The 19,640-nt window shown below is 39.2% G+C and overlaps 1 protein-coding gene across 1 annotated transcript in view; it reads right to left on the reverse strand.

Annotated features, from left to right (window-relative positions):
* The window catches only part of SHROOM4 (shroom family member 4), a 251,062-nt gene that overhangs the window by 18,133 nt on the left and 213,289 nt on the right, over positions 1 to 19,640 (reverse strand). Inside the window, exon 5 of the mRNA XM_008570339.1 lies at positions 19,358 to 19,419. Coding sequence (XP_008568561.1) covers positions 19,358 to 19,419 — 62 coding nt within the window. The remainder of the gene's footprint in view (positions 1 to 19,357; positions 19,420 to 19,640) is intronic.

Below are 19,640 nucleotides of genomic sequence, written 5' to 3' on the forward strand. Positions count from 1 at the left end.
GCGGGAGCGCTCCCGCGCTCCCAGTGCCGCACTCTCCAGAGTGCGCCACGGGCTCGGCCCTTCATATCAGTTTTTAAAACAAAATAAAGTTCAGGTGTATCAAGACTTAAACATAAAAAAAAAAAAGACACCATAAAGGCATTAGAGGAAAACTTTAAAGTAATCTTGGCAGGATAAGTTCTTTGTAAGTAAGACACCAAATATGGAAGCATTAAGGAAAAGTTGATAAATTTGACTTCCTAAAAATTAAAAATTTATGTCCAGAAAAAACATCATAAATAAAGTCAACAAGTGATGATACACAGGTAAAAATATTTGTAACTAAGAGTAAATACCATTAATATGTGAAGCCCACTTTTTACCAATTAGTAAAAGGAACGAACAATTCAGGAGGAAAAAAAATGTATAGTTCACAGAAAAATATGGATTACTTATCAACATATGAAAAGAAGGTGTTCAACCTCACTTAAAGTTAAATAAATGCAAATACAAACAATAATGAAACTTTTTTTAAAATATAAAAATTAAAGAATTGATGAGGGTATGAGGAAATTGGTGATCTCATATGCTGTTGGTAGGAATATAAACTGGTGTAACCCCTATGGAGGGCAGTTTGGAAAGAAAAGAAGGTAAATGTGCATATCTTTTCAGCCAACTTCTAGGGGTTTATCCTGAAAACATATTATAACATGAACACAGAGAGATAGGCATAAGGATACTGTAGCTTTGTGTGCAATCTTGAAAGACTAGAAACAATCTAAATGCCTTTCAATAGGGACTACCTAAACAAAATAGGCAATATCTAATTATGAAATACTACATAGGTGTTAAAAGTAATGCAGTAGATCTATATGTAATGCAGAACAATCACTAAAATAAAAAAGCAAGATGTAGAATAGAAAAAATGTGTGTCATATTCTCACTTTTATAAAAGAAGAGTGTATATACATGCACACACATGTGAATTTTCTGGAAGGATAAACAAGAAACGGCTAATGTTCTCCTCGGAAGAACTGTACTGGTGGCTTGCGGTGAGGCTCTCATAGTGTGTGTATATACTAAATGCATTTATTACTTTTTTCAATTAAAAATTATAACATTTCAAGATAACAGAAAAATAAAGCATAAATCTGATCCATAAAATACAGATCCCTTACTATGATTTATAAAGCTCTTCAAGATTCTGCCATCTCCCACACCTCCCACATTTTTCTTGCCTGTACATACTCTGTCACATATGAATTACTCTCTCTTTTCCCCTCTTGATCTGATTTACTCTTCAGATTTCCACTTAGATATAATTTCCTTGAGGAACACTTCCCTGATCTCCCCAAGTATGGGGTAGGTATCCAGACTCTGTGCCCTAACAACACCCATTAATTTTTTTTAGCACAGTATTGCTTAGTTGTCTGCCCTTCCACATGACCATTTTGAGGGCAAAGGCCATGCCATGTTTACCACTATATCACCACTATCCAGCACAGTGCCCGGCACATAGTGGATGCTCAGTAGATATTTCTTCAGTATGGGACAAATGCAGGTCTGTGTGTCCATGGTGAAGAAGAAAAGCCAGGCTGCCAGTCAAGGGGAACAATGAGTGGCAGGTAAAGCAGACAGCAGCTGTCTAACCGCTCCAGAATCTGGTTGGGGTTCGGGGGATGGGGCTGGGATTTATTTTGAGGCTGTGTTTGCATAGCAAGTATGCTGTTTGGGTTTTTTTTTTAACCTAAATTGCATATTTCTTTGGGGTGGTGTGGGCTAATAGAAATTATTCATTTTTCTCAACCTTATCAAGCCTCCTAACTCTATTATTGGTTAGTGTCCACTATGGTGCTCAGTGAGTACCACGCTACTTCAAATGAGCTACATGGAACTTCTCTGCTCTGATGAAGGCTGGTGCCCTATCAAAGCCTTTCTTAGCTACACATCTCAAAAGATAAGGTGCTTGTCCCATGTAGGTGTTTCCACAAGATACTGCTTCCTACTTCAGCACTATGCCTGGGCTGATGCCCTTCAGCCTTGCCCCAGCCATTTTGTTTGGTGCCCAAAGCATGGGGATTGATGGGCTACTGATAATCACCTTGAGACCTTTGTGGTTCCCTTTCCCTTCATCCAGGAGAGGTCTGGGTTTGCAGAAAAATGAGGTCATCTTTTCACTCTACTTGTGCTCTAACCACTCTGCTCTCCTTCCTCAAACTGGGTCCCAACCACCCTCCTTTGTTTTTGCCAGATCATTTATTTTTTAATATAGGGCAATGGTCTTCAAAGAACTTTATTTATGCTTATTTTTCTCACTATTTCTTGCATTTAAAAATATAAATATTAGGAAATTAGTACATATAAGACATTTATGAATAAACTACCAGCATATGTTAAGGATGCATGCTCAAAAATTTCTGAGAAGTGTGCATGATCCAAAAGTTGGAAACTACTGGTCTGGGATAGCAGTTCCTAATCAAAGTGGGTTCTAATCAGAACTACCAGGAAATTGGGATTTCATACCTCTGTGGTGATCCCCAGGAATCTACATTTTAAACAATTAATCCAAGGAATTCTCACACAAGTAGTTCAGGAACCATCTTAAGGAAACAAAAGTCGAGGGTGAAAGGGGTAGGAGTGCTGTGCTTTGGCGGGCGGAGTTATCTGTTCCAGTCAGGTTGGTATCAAAACTGTACATCCTGTCCCCCACCCCTCACCACGCTTGATTGTCCATTCCTACCTCCTGTCCCTGTCTCTCTCCCCTTTCCCCACCTTCGTCTCCAATCTAGTTCTTATGAAATGCAGTGATATCTCCAAAGGTCCCAGTTGGGCCAGTGTCCTGCAGCTGTGGTAAGAAGAAGCCTGCTGCATGATAGTCATCAAATTTACCACTCTTTCCTTTTCCTTAGCCAATGTACAGGAAAGGCAATAGAGATGAGCAGAAAGAACACAGTGTCAGAAAGACCTGGGTCTGAATTCCAATGAAATTTTAAAATCTGGCTACATAATTCAAAAGCTGCATGACCTCAAACAACGTATTTAAGTTACCTCACTTTCAGTAAAATACCTATCTTACAAAGCTGCCGTGAGGATGAACTATATAAAAAGGGCCTAGAAATGAACATGGAAATGTGCCTAATAAATGACAGTACTATTTTCATTGTTAGAATGAAGTCCCTCACTCAGGGCCACTGCATATGGTTGTGCAAATTGTGCAAGGCACAAGCCTTAATTGCTGGATGCTTCAGCCCTGTTCCTTGTTCCCTAAAAGGGACTTGGACTGTGATGCTCCCTGCTTAATAGCCAAGAAACCAGGAGACCTTGGGTTGTAGCTGAGCCACATGGCTGCCTAGCCAGGAGGCCCTAGCTTACCAAGGATTTTAACCCTTGGTAAAATTCACTCACTCTTCTTATACTACTAAGAAGGGAGAGATAACAAAGGCAAGTTTAGGCTTAAGAGCAGTGTGAAAATGGAAAGGACTAGATATTCAAAGGTGTCTTGTTTAGGTGCTAACCACTTATGTCAGCCTTACAGAATTCACCCTCTGGTACTCAACTCCAGAATGAACTAGAAGAAAAGAACATACCCTTCTAGGGACATCTGGTGCCTCAATTCATGGCACTGTGATCCTATCTGGAGCCACTGGGCTCTAACAAGGCAACCTGAAAATTGCTATTCTGTGCATCAATACTGATTTAAAAGCACTGCCCTCCTACTCACTTGGTCTGTGTAGGGCCAGCCTAATCCTTGCAGGGTCATTTACATCAGGTGGGCAGAAGGAGACAGGACTCCAGAAAGGAGGACTACGCTCAATGGGATCACCTGGGCTGATGTGTGTGACCAGAGCAAATGGGAGTAAAACTGGCATTGCCCCTGCCTTCCTGGCTCTAACAATTGAAGCAAAATTTTGACAGGGAGGCTTCCACTGAAGTGTGTCAGGCTCCAGCCAAGGATATCAGCATCTTGAAGTCCTATTTTCAAAGGGCTCAGGCCTCCTAAATGCACAGAAATCTATAACTCCACTTTAGGACCAAGTAAGGATTAGTTCCCTGAAGTAGAGGGCAAGGAACTTTATTAAGGAAAAGGAACTGGTTTTTTACTTCTATGTGGCAGGCATTGTGTTAGGCACTTTCATGTATGTATTTCAATTAATCTTCACAGCAACGCATCAAAGTGGATACCGTTATTGCCAGTTTGCGGATGAAGATCCTGAGGCTTAGAAAGGGTAAATCATTTTCCCAGCCAGTAAGAAGCATTACTGTCAAGTCTGGAACTTTTCTGGTCTGGCTCTGAGTGACAATCCCACTGAAGTAAGGAATCCTGAGGTGGAGCAAAAGGGACTCACACTACATTCATCCCCAGGTGTCCATGAAGAAAGGGGAGGAAGCATGAAAGGTAAATATGAGAAAGGCCTTTGTTGACAACAGCAAGAAGACTACATCTCAAAAACAAAAGCTAATTGCCTGCCAATGCCTGGGCTGTTATTTTTTCCTCTTGCCAAAGGTTGCCTTTTCTGAAGAATAGATTTTCCCATTTTGTTAAAATAATGTTTTGGGCCTAATAGTAATTGAACATGAAAACCAATACTTGCAAAGACTGAAAAAATCTCCTCCTGTCTCTTTCTTGTCCTTTTGAAGTTTTCTTGTTTGGAAATTTTATTTTTAAACTTACAACAATAGCTTGGCATTCCAGGATCTCAGCAGCAAGAGCACATAGGTCCAGCCCCTCTTGCATTTCCCTTCCCTCAGCAGCCAAAAGATAAGACTGCTCCAAGAGAAACAGCCACTCCCAGGTCATTGCTGAAGGAAATATTTGCAAGATCTAGGAAGTGAGACACAAGGAGACTATGCAGGGAGGGGAGAAAGACACAGAGAACTTATTGCTGCCATCCATCTTTGCTCCTAGGTCCACAGAACTTCAAGTACAGAGCAATTAGCCTGGCAACAACAAATGCAAGTGGCAGGACTTGCACTGAGCCTTCTCCAGTCCCCCGGAGGCTAATACAAAGTGTCCTTTGAAGAGATCAGAGAAGTCTTTGCTTTATTTGGGCTTGCCTTGGTGAAGTTTACCTCCCTCTCTCCTATGACCGCAATCTCTATTTTTTGTACAGGTATACATACATACACAGTCACTGTGTAGACAGAAAATGTGCTTCTTTGTGAATAATGGTACAGAAATGCAAACTGTCTGCAAACTACTGCTCATGATGAAACTAAGGAGAGATGGAAAGGTCTTAAGAAAGCAATGGTTCTGAGCCAGATAATAAAATGTTCTCTGGCGGGGGTATTTGTGTGTGTGGAGAGGGGGTACTATGTCATAGTGGTGGTGACAATTTTGGAGATTCACAAAGGTCTGGTGATGTACCCCCTCAAAAAATGTCAAATTTCTTATGGAATTAGATAACAAGCAGAAATGCTGGTTGATGAGAAATTCTAGCAAACCAAATTCTAGCTAGCAGTGAGATCAAGCATGTCTGGTAAGTAATACTGTCTGTTATTGTTATGGGGATTTCTCCAAAGCCCTTGATCTCTAATTTCCCAGGCCTAAATCAAACCAACATGGGCTGCCTCTTCTTCAAATTTTCTTTTTTATTATAAATTTCAACAACTTGACATGTATCCAAACAACACCATGTGCATTCAAGAACAGTTATTTATATTTTACCAGATTCTTTCCTGAATTTTCTTTGTGTATGGCTACTATCAGGTTCAGTATGTGGTTTAGAAATTAGCATTTTTTTGGTTAATATTATTACAAATATCCATTTCTGTGCAAGACCAATATTTGTATATCTGTCACTGTTAATGGCTATTCTATTCTATTCCATCATGATGACATATTACATTAGTAATCCTTTTCCATGATTATAAATAGCACTACCATGAACATCTTTAAATAATTTTTTTTTCCCTTTTAGGTTATTTCCTAGGGGGTATGCTTGGTCAGAGTATGAACAGTTTTATAACTCTTGTCACATATTTCTAGATTGCCCTCTAGGAACACTGAACCAATTTATATTCCTCCAGAAACACATACTGTTTCCTTGCAGCCTTGCCAAAATAGGGTTTTATAATTTCAATTTATCATTTCTATTGATTGTTGATAGTTCATTTTTATTTATTTTTTTATTTTAACTTCTCAATATACATTGTAGTTGATTTATGTGTCCCTTTACCCATTCCTCTTCCCCCCTCCCTCTCTCCCCTTCCACCACACCACTACATCATATCTGTTCACCTGTCTTAACAAATTCAAGAAATTGTTGTCTCTTCTTACTTCCCAACCTTTATTTGTTTGTTTATTTATTTATTTATAGTTCCCATAAACAAGTGAGAACATGTGGTATTTCTCTTTCTGTGCCTGACTTGTTTCACTTAATATAAGTTTCTCTAAGTCCATCCATCTTGCTGTGAATGGTAGTAGTTCATCCTTTTATATAGCAGAGTAGTATTCCATTGTGAAGATATACCACAGTTTCCTTATCCACTCATCTGATGATGGACATTTGGGCTGGTTCCGACTCTTGGCTATTGTAAATAGTGCTGCAATAAACACAGGAGTACCGGTATCACTTCAGCATGATGATTTCCATTCATCAGAGTATATTCCCAGCAGTGGAATAGCTGGGTCATATGGTAGATCTATCTGAAATTGTTTGAGGAAACTCCGTACCATTTTCCATAAAGGCTGCATCATTTTGCAGTCCCACCAAGAGTAATGAGAGTTCCTTTTTTTCTACAACCTCACCAGCATTTATCATTCTCAGTTTTGGATATTAGACATCCTAACAGGAGTGAGATGGTGTCTCAAATTGGCTTTGATTTGCATTTCCCAAATGCTGAGTGATGTTGAGCATTTTTTCATGTGTCTCTTGGCCATTCATATATCCTCCTTTGAGAAATGCCTATTCAGCTCCTTTGCCCATTTTTTAATTGGGTTATTAGTTTTTTTGCTGTAAAGTTGTTTCAGTTCCTCGTATGTTCTGGATATTAATCCTTTGTCAGACGAGTGTATGGCAAATATTTTCTTCCACTCTGTTCATTGTCTTTTCACTCTGTTGATTGTTTATTTTGCTGCAGAAGCTTTTTAGTTTGATATAATCCCATTTGTTCATTTTTCCTTCAGTTCCTGTGCTTTTGGGGTCATATTCATGAAGTCTGTGCCCAATCCTACTTACTGGAGAGTTTCCCCTAGGTTTTCTTTAAGGAGATTTATTGTTTTAGGATGTATATTTAATTCTTTAATCCATTTTGAGTTGATTTTGGTATATGGTGAGAGGTACGGGTCTACTTTCATTCTCCTACATATGAATTACCAGTTCTCCCAGCACCATTTGCTGAAGAGGCAGTCTCTTGCCCAATGTGTAGACTTCGTGCCTTTGTCAAAGATCAGATGGCTGTATGTATATGGGTTGATTTCTGGGTTCTCTCTTCTATTCCATTGATCTGTGTGTCTGTTTTTATGCCAGTACCATGCTGTTTTGGTTATTATAGCTTTGTAGTATAGTTTAAAGTCAGGTAGTGTTATGTCTCCAGCTTTATTTTCTTGGCTCAAGATTGCTTTAACTATGCGTGGTCTTTTGTTATTCCATATAAATGTCTGGATAGGTTTTTTCCATTTCTGAGAAAAATGTCATTGGAATTTTGATGGGGATTGCATTGAATCTGTAGATCACTTTGGGTAAATAAACATTTTTGCAATGCTAATTCTTCCAATCCAAGAGCATGGGATATTTTTCCATCTTCTTATGTCCTATTTAATTTCTCTCAACAGTGGTTTCTAGTTCTCTTTGTAGAAATTTTTCACATCCTTGGTTAACTTTATTCCTAAGTATTTTACTTTTTTTGGTGGATATTGTAAATGGGACAGGTGTCTTGATTTCTTTTTCTGCATGTTTACTGTAAGAGTATAGAAATGCTACTGATTTTTGTGTGTTGATTTTGTATCCTGCAACTTTGCTGAAATCATTTATCAACTATAAGAGGTTTTTTGTAGAAGCTTTTGGCTGTTCAATATATAGGATCATATCATCTGCAACAGGGACAGTTTGACATCTTTTCCAGTCTAGATGCCCTTTATTTCCTTCCCTTCTCTGATTGCTCTGGCTAATACTTCCAACACTGTGTTCAATGGGAGTGGTGAGAGTGGGCATCCTTGTCTTGTTCCTGTTCTTAAGGGAAAAGCTTTCAGCTTTTCCCCATTCAGGATGATATTGGCAGTGGGCTTATCATATATGCCTTTAATTGTGTTGACATACTTTCCATCTATACTTAACTTGTAGAGAGTCTTTATTGTGAACAAATGTTGAATTTTGTTAAGTGCTTTTTCAGCATCTATAGAGATGATCATATGGTTTCTTTCTTTGCTTTTATTGATATGGTGTATAACATTTATTGATTTGCATATGTTGAACCAATCTTGCATCCCTGGGATGAATCCCAGTTGATCGTGGTGTATAATTTTGTGTATGTCTTTCTGTATTCTGTTAGCTAGTATTTTAGTAAGGATTTTTGCATCTATATTCATCAAGGATATTGGCCTGTAGTCTTCTATTTTTAATGTATCTTTGTCTTGTTTTGGTAGCAAGGTGATGTTTGCCTTATGGAATGTGTTTAGGAGAATGTCCTCTCTTTCAATCTTTTGGAATAGTTTGTAGAGAACTGGTATCAATTCCTCTTTGAAGGTTTTGTAGAACACTGTAGTGATCCCATCCGGTCCTTGGCTATTATTTCTTGGCAGCCTTTTGATAAGAGCTTCAATCTCTTTTATTGTTATTAGTCTGTTCAGATTTTCTACATCTTCTTTTCACATTGTTCGTGGTTTGTATGTGTCCAGAAATTTATCCATTTCCTCAGATTTTCAAATTTGTTGGCACATAGTTTTTCATAGTAGTCTACAATGACTCCTGGTATTTCTGAGGTATCAGTTGTAATATCACCTTTTTCATTTCTAATTTTTTTTTATTTAGGTCTTCTTCTTTTCTTAGTTCACCTTGCTAAAGGTTTGTCAATTTTATTTATGTTTTCGAAAAACCAACTTTTTGTTTCATTGATCTTTTGTATCATTTTTTGGGTTTCTATTTCATTTAGTTCTGCTCTGTTCTTAATACTTTCTTTCCATCTACTAACTTTGGGTTCGGATTGTTCTTGTCTTTCTAGTTCTTTAAGGTGAAGTGTTAGGTTGTTTATTTGCCATCTTTCCATTCTTCTGAAGTAAGCATTTAATGTGATAAATTTCCCCCTTAGTACTGCTTTTGCAGTATCCGAGATGTTTTTGTATGATGTGTCATTATTTTCATTAGTTTCAAGAATTTTTTTTGATTTGCTGTTTTATTTCTTCTTGGACCCATATGTCATTAAGTAGAATGTTGTTTAATTTCCATGTGTTTGTATAGTTTCCAGAGTTTCATTTGTTATTGATTTCTAATTTTAATCCATTGAGATCTGAAAAAATACATGGAATAATTCCAATTTTTTTGAATTTGTTATGTCTTGCTTTGTGACCTAAAATGTGTTCTATCCTAGAGAATGTTCTGTGTGATGATGGGAAGAATGAGTATTTTGATGTTGTTGTATGGAATGTTCTGTAGATATCTGACAAATCTAATTGGTCTAAAGTGTTGTTTAGATCTTGTGTTTCTCTACTGATTTTTTGCCTAGATGGTCTTTCCAATGTTGAGAGTGGGGTGTTCAGGACCCCTAGTATTACGGTGTTAGTATCTATATCATTCTTTAGATCTAATAGTCTTTGCTTAGATGTTGGGTGCATATATGTTTATCATTGTTATGTCTTCTTGACTGATAGATCCTTTTATCATTACATAGTGGCCTTCTTTATCTCTTTTTATGGTTTTTGGTTTAAAGTCTTTTTTATCTGATATAAGATTAGCTACTCCAGCCTGTTTTTCATTTCTATTTACATGGTATATCTTTTTCCATCGTTTCACTCTTAGTCTATGTGTGTCTTTACAGTTGAGGTCGCTTGAAGACAGAGTATTCTTGGGTCCATCTTTTTAATCCAGTCAGTTGGTCTGTGTCTTTTGAGTGAGAAATTTAATCCTTTTACATTTAGAGTTATTATTGAAAGGTGTTGATTTACTCCTAGCATTTTGATTTTTGTTTGGATGTCTTAAGTATCTTTTATTCTTTTCTTTCTGATTTTCTGTTTCTCTTCTGTGTTCATTGGTTTCTTGGGGTGGTAGATAAACTATTTTTTCTCTTTATTGTTAGCATTTTTGTTTTACTGGTAGGTTTTGTTCTTTCCTGAGTATTCATGGCAGTGATTGTTGCTGTTCAGGTATCAATCCCAGTACTCCCTTGAGAATTTCTTGTAAGGCTCATTGTGTGGTAGTGAACTCCCACAGTTTTTGTTTGTCTGACAAATATACTATTTGTCCTTCATTTTGGAAGGATAGCCTTGCTGGGTAAATTATTCTTGGCTGGCAATTTTTGTCCTTTAGTATTTTGAATATATCATCCCATTCTTTTCTGGCTTTTAGGGTCTGTGATGAAAAGTCTGATGTTAGTCTGATTGGGGATCCCTTATAGGTGACTTGCTGCTTCTGTCTTACAGCTTTTAAGATTCTCTCTTTGTCTTTGAGTTTTGCCAGTTTGACTCTAACATGTCTTGGATGTACCTTTTTGGGTTGAATATGTTTGGTGATCTTTCAGCTTCCTGAATCTGGGGACCTGTGACTTTCCCTATACCTGGGAAGTTTTCTGCTATTATCTCGTTGAGCACGTTTTCAATGCCATTTCCTTTTTCCTCCCTTCTGGAAAACCCATGATTTGGATATTTGAGTGCTAAAGGTTGTCTATTGTCTCTCTTAGATTTTCTTCAACTTTAATTTTTTTTTTCTTTTTTCTGGTCCACCTGTGTTAATTCAAACAGCCTGTCTTCAAGGTCAGCAATTCTATCTTCTGCTTGTTCTAGCCTGCTGGCTAGACTCTGTGTTGTGTTTTTTATCTTGTTGAGTGAATTCTTCAGCTGCACAAGCTCTGCTACACTCTTCTTCTTTTTCTTTATTTTTTTTTCCTTTTTGTCTTTTTTCGTGTCTGGCAACGGACCGCAACCCTCAGTGTCGCGCCCGTACCGGACCGGGACCGGCAACGGGATTGCAACCCTCGGTGCTGTGCCCGCCCCTTGCTCAGCCAGTGAGCGGGAACCGGTCTGTATGTGGGATCCGAACCCTCGGCGGGAGCGCCGCCGCACTCCCAAGCGGCACACTGTAGCAGTGCGCCACCGGGCCGGTCCCTACACTCTTTTTCAAGGCATTGATTTCTTTGTACTTTTCTTCTTTCAGGTCCTGTATATTTTTTCTTATTTATTGTGTTGTTAACTGAGTTTTCTTGTATGTCATTTAGTTTCCTTAAAATTGTTTCTCAAAATTCCTTGTCAGTCATTTCAAGGACTTCCTGTTCTATATGATCTAGAGCTTGAGAGTTATTAGTTTCCTTTTGTGGTGATGTACTTTTTTTTCATATTTTTGGTATCTTTCCTTTGGCATTTAGTCATTGTAGCAGGGGGTATCATGGTCCACTCATTCCAACCTGATGTCTGGCCTGGAACCTGAAGGGACTGCCAATCCTTGGCAGCAGGGAGTAGCCTGGGCTGGGGTTACCATGGTGCCTGCCTGTTCCAGCATGGCTGATTTGGAGTATGTGGACCTGGCAGCTCTTAGGCCTCTCTGGGCAGTGGGGACTGGCCTGGGCTGGGGGTCCCATGGCACCTGCCTGCTCCAATGCAGTTGACTCAGGGCATGTGGGCCCAGAAGCTCTTGGGCTCTCTAAGTGGTGGGGACTGACCTGGGCTGGAGGTCCCATGGCTCCTGTCTGTTCTGATGTGGCTGACTTGGGACATGTGGGCCCAGTGGCTCTCAGGCCTCTCTTTGTGGTGGGCACTGGCCTGGGCTGGTGATCTCACAGCATGCGGCTCCTGCCTCTGGCAGGGCTCTCAGGCCTCCTGTTGTTGCTTTTTAATAGTTGCAATTTGTTGATTTGTAGGAGAGTGCAACGCTAGGTAATCTCTACTCCTCCATGTTGACCAGAACTCCTTCGATTGTTGATAGTTTAAAAAACATGTTGTGATACCTTGAAGTTGCTTTTATTTTTATTTCTTTAATTGCTAGAGAGGTTGTAGTTTTCCATATAATGGTTTTACTGCCTTCATTTCCTCATGTGTAAAGTAAATTGTTCATTTTCTTTGCCCATTTATTAAGCCAAATCTGAAAGCTGACATCTCATATCTGTATCCATTCTTTACGTTTTTTGGATAGGCAACTGTTATCAGTGATGCTGATCCCAGACATTTCCCTCATTATATTGCTTAACTTTTGATTACATTTTGTTGTACAAAGCTTCTTTTCCCCTAACTTTTATAAATTTGAACCCATCCATCTTGTCTCTGATGATATCCTCCATTAACAGACACAAATTTATAAACATGCTATTCCACTAGTCCACTTTCTGGACAATACGTGCTTTGGATCTAAGTTAATTTTTCTCTATGTTGATAACTAAAATTCCCAACATTTATTGAAAAGTGATTGCTTCCCTCAGTTCAGGGCTGCATCCAGTGTGTTCTATATGTTCTTAAAATAGCTCGAGTCTGTTCCTAGAATCTTTTTTATTTCAGTTTCACTTTTTTAAAACCCTCTACTATCATACGGTTTTGATAACTGTTGCTTTATGACAGGCTTTAAAATCTGATAGGGCAAGTCTACCTTCATTACCATTTTAGAGATAAACGTATTCTTTGGTATTCTTGCATACTTATTCTTAGAGATAAATTTTGCTGTGAATTTGACAAGTTCTATAAAGTATCACACAGTGACTCTAATCAGAGTGCTTTACATTTATATATTAACTTACGGAGAATTGTAATCATGACTATATTTAGTCTTCCCAAATTGAAGCAGAGTACAGCTATGCCTTTATTCATGTCTTCATTTCTCCCATTATAGTTTTATAATTTTCCTTGAAAAAGTTTTGTGTGCCCAGTGTTAAATTAATACCCAGATATTTAAGTTCACTTTGTCATACTTGTGACAAATCCTTCTGTGCCTCTAAAGGTTGCATTCTTCTTAGGTGGTAAAGGCTTCCGGAAAAATGATTTAACTCTGAATTATCCATTTTCTTTCACTCGATCAGTAAATAGGAAATGTGTACTAGACACTCCATACTTTTCTTATGATGTGGTACAACAAAACAAGAACTCTCAACTGAGAACTGAAAATCCTAGGTAGAGCTCTAGTTTTGTCATGTACTTGCCATATAATTGCAGAAGTAATGTGCTCTGGAGTCGGTTGCCTGTTTGATCTTAGGCTAGAGACTTTATACTCTTTGTGAATCAGTTTCTTCATCTGTAAAATTGGGTCAATTAATAGGAACTATCTCATGGGGTCATTATAAATAATCAATAAAATAATTCATATGAAGTGCTTATAACAGTTTTATAACATAAAAATCATTCAATAAATGTCAGCTATTATACCTGTTGTTGTTAACAGTATAATAATTTCTTTCCTGAGTCTCAGCTTCCTCAACAGTAAACTGGGAAAAATAAGGCTTAATAAGTGTTGCTGTGAGCATTATCTGTGGTCATGTGTATAAAAACACTCTACATATTTTAAAGTTCTATGCAAAGTGGGAAAATGGAAAGGATCACAACAGGCAATCATAGGTACAGAAAACCAAGAAAGATAATCCAAAAAAATAATTTCTTTTGGCTTTTAAATACATCATTTGTGCAGCTTTTTCTTCCAGTTGATCTACGCACCATTTTTTCCCTCCTGCTAGTATTAAAATGAGTTTGCATTCTCTGCACGCAAACCTAATAACAGAAGAGGGAGACAACCAAGTGCATAACTACCTGGGATTGTCAATTTGTTGCAGGCTTCCAGGCAAAGAGAGAGACTTAAGAATATACATTTGATTTTCCCACCTACACCCATCATTCCAGTTGTGACAGAAATGACATAATAAGTGTTAAAATGTGTGTGTATGGTGGGGGCAGATGAGGAGAAACTCCATCAGGATTTCTCCTCACAAATGTTATATCTTCCCTGGACCTTTCCTAGTCCTTCTCATCTTCCCTAAGATCTGAAACTGTGATCTGCTTCTTCCACCTTCAGCATCCATACTCCTTCCCTCTCTATTGACCTCACCTTTCTGTTTTTAAACTTACTCCAGCTTCCCAGATCCTGACCAAACCCCTTCACTTAAACTGGTGGTACTCAAATTTAGCTTACATGGCAGTGCTTATTAAAAAATGCATTGTTGGGGCACAGCCCCACTTTCTGATTCAGCAGGTTTGAGTGGGACCCCAGAGTTTGCATTTCTAACAAGTTCTTGAGGAATACTGAGGTTTTGGGGCCTGAGACCACATTTTGAGAACCACTAAATTAAACCCAGGTGCCCTTCTAACTACCACCCCTTTTTCTCCTTTCTTTCCTTAGCCAACTTCTTCTTTTTAAACATTTTTACTGTTTAAATGCCTTTTTAAACACTCCTCGTTTTAAACATTTTTAAAACCACACGGTAACACATAATCATTGTATTAAAATTAGTGAAAAGATATTGGAACCCTCCTATGCTGCTGATGGGAATGTAAAATGGTACAGCTGCTTTGAGAAGCAGTTAGGCAGTTCTTCAAAAAGTTAATCATAAAGTTACCATATGGCCCAGTAATTTCATTCCTTAGTATTATACCAAAGAAGATTGAAAACATATCTACACAGAAACTTATATGTGAATGTTCATAGCAAGATTACTCACAATAGCCAAAAAGTGGAAACAACCCAAACGTCCAAAGGGATGAACAAATAAAATGTAGTATATCCACACAATGGAGTATTATTTGGCAATAAAAAGGAATAAAAAACTGATACATGCTACCACATGGATGAACTGCTAAAACATAATTAAAGATACAAAAGTCCACATATTGTATGATCCCATTTATATGGAATGTACAGAAAAGGCAAATCTATAAGACAGAAAGTAGATTAGTGGTTGCTTGAGGTTCAGTGTGGGAATGGAGAGTGACTGTACATGGACGTGACGGATCTTTCTGGGGAGATGGAAATGTTCTAAAACTGGCTGGCTGTTTGACAAGCCTCCTACAAAGAATCCAGTTGTATGCTTCACTGACTTCAAATACGCCTCCCAATTCAAATTTATCATCTCCACCAAACCAGCTCCCTTTCTCAACTGCCCCATCTAATTTTCTCCAAGTCACCAGGGCTCAGAGTTCTATTTGACTTATTTCCTTTTATTTTAATTCTAGTCATCACATTTTCTTTACTTTTCTCCCAAAAGGTGTCATGTATTTATGAACAGACAATGTACATGAGAAGCAATACAGATATTAAAGTAACACATGAAAAATGTTGAAACCAGAATTATCAAAATAAGCAAATTAAAATTATAATAGGTCTCACTTATACCTAGTGCATTAGAAAAAGAAAATTTTTATTTGTGGCAAAATTTCAGGGAAACTGATATCCTCATATATTGCTAATGGCAGTGTAAAACACCTCCTGGGGGAAAGGAGTTTGGTGAAATCTATGAAGAACCATAAAAATGTTCATATTCTTTAAATTCATAATTCTGACTCCAGATAATTGTTTTTAATGAGAAAATTCAAAATGAGAAAAAGGTTATTGCTACTCAAAATGTTTCTTCAGCATTACTTTATAATAGCACAAATTTGGAAACAACCTAATTATCCAATGATTTGGGAATGATTAAGCAAATTAGAGCACACTAAGCTGGTGAAATATTATATAGCCATTAAAAATTATAACTATTGAGGAAGCTTGCATAGCAACATGAAAAATTGTTTACTAAGGAATGTTTAGTGGGGAAAAAGAAGCAGAAAACACAAAATCACATCTACATAGTTATCATAATCATGTCCCCAAAATCTCTATACCTACAGATAAAGGTGGCAGGGAAATGAAAACAATTAGAGTGTTAAGGTGGTAGGAATAAGGCTACTTTTTCTTCTGTTTTTAATTTCCTGTAATATTGTTTTCACAATAAATAAACTCCCTCCCCCCAAATATCACACATATTTATTTATTTCTTCTGTTCCATTTCTATTATACCTCCACTTCCCCAATCCAGGGCCATACTCTTTCATGCCTGAGTCACTGCCCCTAATTGGTCTCCCTTCAACCCATCTAGGCTGCAAATGCTACCAAGTTGTCTAAAGTGTCATATTTCTTATGTCACTTACCTGATCGGTAGGTAACCTTTCATTGCTCCTGTGTTTGTGATCCTATCTAGTTCTCCAGGCTTACCTATCTGGGCCCAGTGCTTCACTAGCACCAGCAGCAGTAACAACAGAGAAGAAAGGTAGATAGTATACACTTATTGAGGGCTTATGGGGTTAGGTTTGTTCTAAATGCTTTACATATATGAGCATACTTCAAAAAGTTTGAGGAAAATGGAATGAGAAGACCATATGAATCTTTCCATGAACTTTTTGAAGACCCCTGGTATTAACTCATCTAGTCCTCACAACAATCATCTGAGATAAGCACTCACCCCTTTTTACAAATAAGGAGATGGAAGGGGGGTCACTTGCCAAGGCCATACAGCTAATGAATAAAAGACTCTGGATTTGAACTCAGGCCAGACTGTCTTCAAGGCCAGAACTTAACCAGTGGGGTTTATTCCTCCAACACATCCTCCAGCACACCCTTCTTAGCTTCCTTTCTGGGCCTTTTCTCCTGTAGTCCCAACCTTCAGTTTTCTTACCCTGCAAAGAACTCAAATAGGGCACAATAATACTTAACATATATTTGCCCGTTACTATGTGCCAGGTGCTTGTTTAAACCCTGTAATTGACAAAGTTTCATCTTCTGGCAACTTGTGTGAGTAAGCAAAAGCTGGGTTTAAATCCTGGCTTGTGCCTTTACTAGTTTTGAGACCTTGGGTAAATTACTTAGCCTCTCTGAACCTCAGATTCTTCATCTGAGTTAGTGGTTCTCAGAGGGTGATCACAGGACCAGCTGCATCAGAATCACTGGGGAGCTTTTTAGAAATGCGAATTTTGAGCCTTGCTTCACACGTACCAATCACACTCTCTGGGGGCAGGGTCCAACTATCTCTGTGTTTTAACAAGCCCTCCAGGTATTTCTATTGCACCCTCAAGTTTGAGAAACACTGCCCTAGTTATAATACCTACCTAAAAGAGTTGTCGGGAATATAAAGCAAAAGATAATATGTGTAATTCAGCTCACGGCACGTAGGTTGTTTTGAAAGTGGTTAATTTATTATTACTGCTATTTAACTTTGTCTGGGTTAGTCTTCCCTGCTTGAGCTGTAGGAAGGCACTGTGCTTCCTTCTGCTCTTGCACTAGTATCTCCCACCTTGCCTAGCAAAAGGCAGTACATGTAATAGGTTTCCAATAAAGTCATGTTACTTCACTGACCAATCAGTAAGAGAACCCTTTCAAAAAAGCATTGTAGTATAGTGTCTCTGGAACTAGACTGCCTGGGTCTAGTCAACTTACTAGCTATGGGGCTTTAGGCAAATTAATGTATTTGTGTGTGCCTCAGTTTCTTCTCTCTGTAAAATGGAGAGACTAATAGTACCTACTCCATAAGGTCATAGTGATAAATAAATACTTGTAAAGTGCTTCAATCGGTGCCTAGAACCTCTGTTTTGAGCGCTGTGCTCAAAAAAGTTAGTTAGCATTATTATTTTGGTGTCATTTCACCCACTGGTGGAGGAGGTTCTGTTTTCTTCATTTAGCAAGCAAATGACAACTCTTGAGCCACTTCTCTGTGTTAGGTACTATGTCAGGAACAGAGAATGAGGCTATGGCTGAGGCATGGTCTCCTCTCTTGAGGGTCTCAGTCTGATATAGGAAACTTGGCAGGCACACTAGACTGAAATGATTTCCCCTAGGACATGGTGCAAGTCAATCCAGAGCTGGGAGATCAAGACCACCATAGAGTTCCATAGAATCCCCACCCAGGTATTACACCCCTGAGACATGATACTGAGGGATCTGTTTGAAGCATTTCCTTACTGATCCTAACCGAAGCAGGTGTAATGGAAAAAGCATGCACTATGGGGCCAGACAAGCCTGGGTCTGAATCCTGGCTTCATCACTTACTAGCTGTGTGGCCTCAGCTAAGTTATATGACCTCTCTGGAAATGGGTATCAAAATGAACAGTTGTGGAAAATAAATGAGATTATAGGTGTAAAAAGGTCCAGCCCAATGACTGACAGTAGATGATCAGTAAATACTGGGTTCCTCCCTTTTCCCACTGCCAACCAGAAGTCTGATAGGTTTCCCAGACTTTGAAGTCAAAGGAAAGCCAAAATTATTCCTGACTATACCCCCAAATCACAGGGGATAATGAAGACCCCCCCGAAAGAATCCTGGACTCTTCAGGGGTCAGGAGACCCAGATTCTAGTCCTCTCCCTTGGTGCCCCAACCTTGGAGAGCAGAGGAACAACTTGGAGCCTTCTTCTCTGTCCCCTCCTTTACTTCTGGAGTTTGAGTTAAGGATCAATATAAATTAGGGGCCACTTGTACAATGTGGGCTGAGAAAGACTGGCTGAAAAAGCATATCAAGGAGTTTCATAAAAGAGAGAGTCCAGCAAGGCTGATAGAGAACCACCCAGGAGAAGGTAACTGTCTGCTCCTTATGGTCACTTAGGGCAGGTGGGCTCTCCTTTGGGGAACTTGAGTGCTGGGGGCCATGGTAGACTCTCTACACCTGGTATTTTTTACTTAAGGGCTATGCCCAAGAAGCTCTTTTCCCTTTAGCCCAAGTCACATGTGCCATTTGTAACAATTTCCCTGCCTTCCTCCAGGAATTTTAACCTAGGGTCAATATGATCTGTCCCCAGACTTTTAATGAGCAGACCTTAAGTTCTCAATAAGCCCTGTCAAAAGAAAGATGGCAGAACCCAAGAAACCGGTCCCTCCTACATCTTTGGGACAAAGACACAGTAGTAGCTGGGCAGTTCTACTTCCTCTCTGCTCACTCCACCTGCCCCATGGCTATTGGCGGGGGGGCAGGCACACTCTATGCCTTCTCGTTTCTGTTTCAGCATGGTCTGGTCCCACATGTCCTGTGCTTAAGCAGGGCTGCCTCAGGCCTCTGAGCTGATGGGTACAGTATCCCACAATACCGCCTGACTTCTACGTATTCCCAAACGTCCTAACAATTAGTTTCGTCTGTACCCAGCTGTCTGGGGAACAGGCTGGATTACATCTACAGCATCAAGCTCTTGGTATGGATACCAGACCAGTTTCCTCAAAGGAAACTAAGCAAAGCAAAGACTTTAGCAATTTCTATAGAAACCCCAGAGTCTCCAACTCACCCCAACTCCCTGAGCGGTCACTTACCTCCCTGACTGGCTGGTCTTCCTGTTTCCTGTTATTGGTTTCCATTTGTCCTCAGGAAATTCCTGCAAAGCAAAATTCTGATAAGTTAGTGAGCTCTGAGCAGCCAGGTATCTAGATGGCTTCAAAAAGGTGAAGTGGCTGGAAGCCTGTCCCTGCCCAGGCCCCCCGAGCTGGTTCCCTCTACTCTCCTACGTGCGGGCTCGAGAGATGGGTACCTGGAGGGCTGCCTTTCTGTCAGGAGGCCTGCTGAGCTGCTGCAGCACGCAGAGACTAAGAGTGCTCA

Source organism: Galeopterus variegatus, unplaced genomic scaffold (genome assembly GCF_000696425.1).
Source record: "Galeopterus variegatus unplaced genomic scaffold, G_variegatus-3.0.2 Scaffold594, whole genome shotgun sequence".
In the NCBI taxonomy this organism is placed as follows: Eukaryota; Metazoa; Chordata; class Mammalia; order Dermoptera; family Cynocephalidae; genus Galeopterus; species Galeopterus variegatus.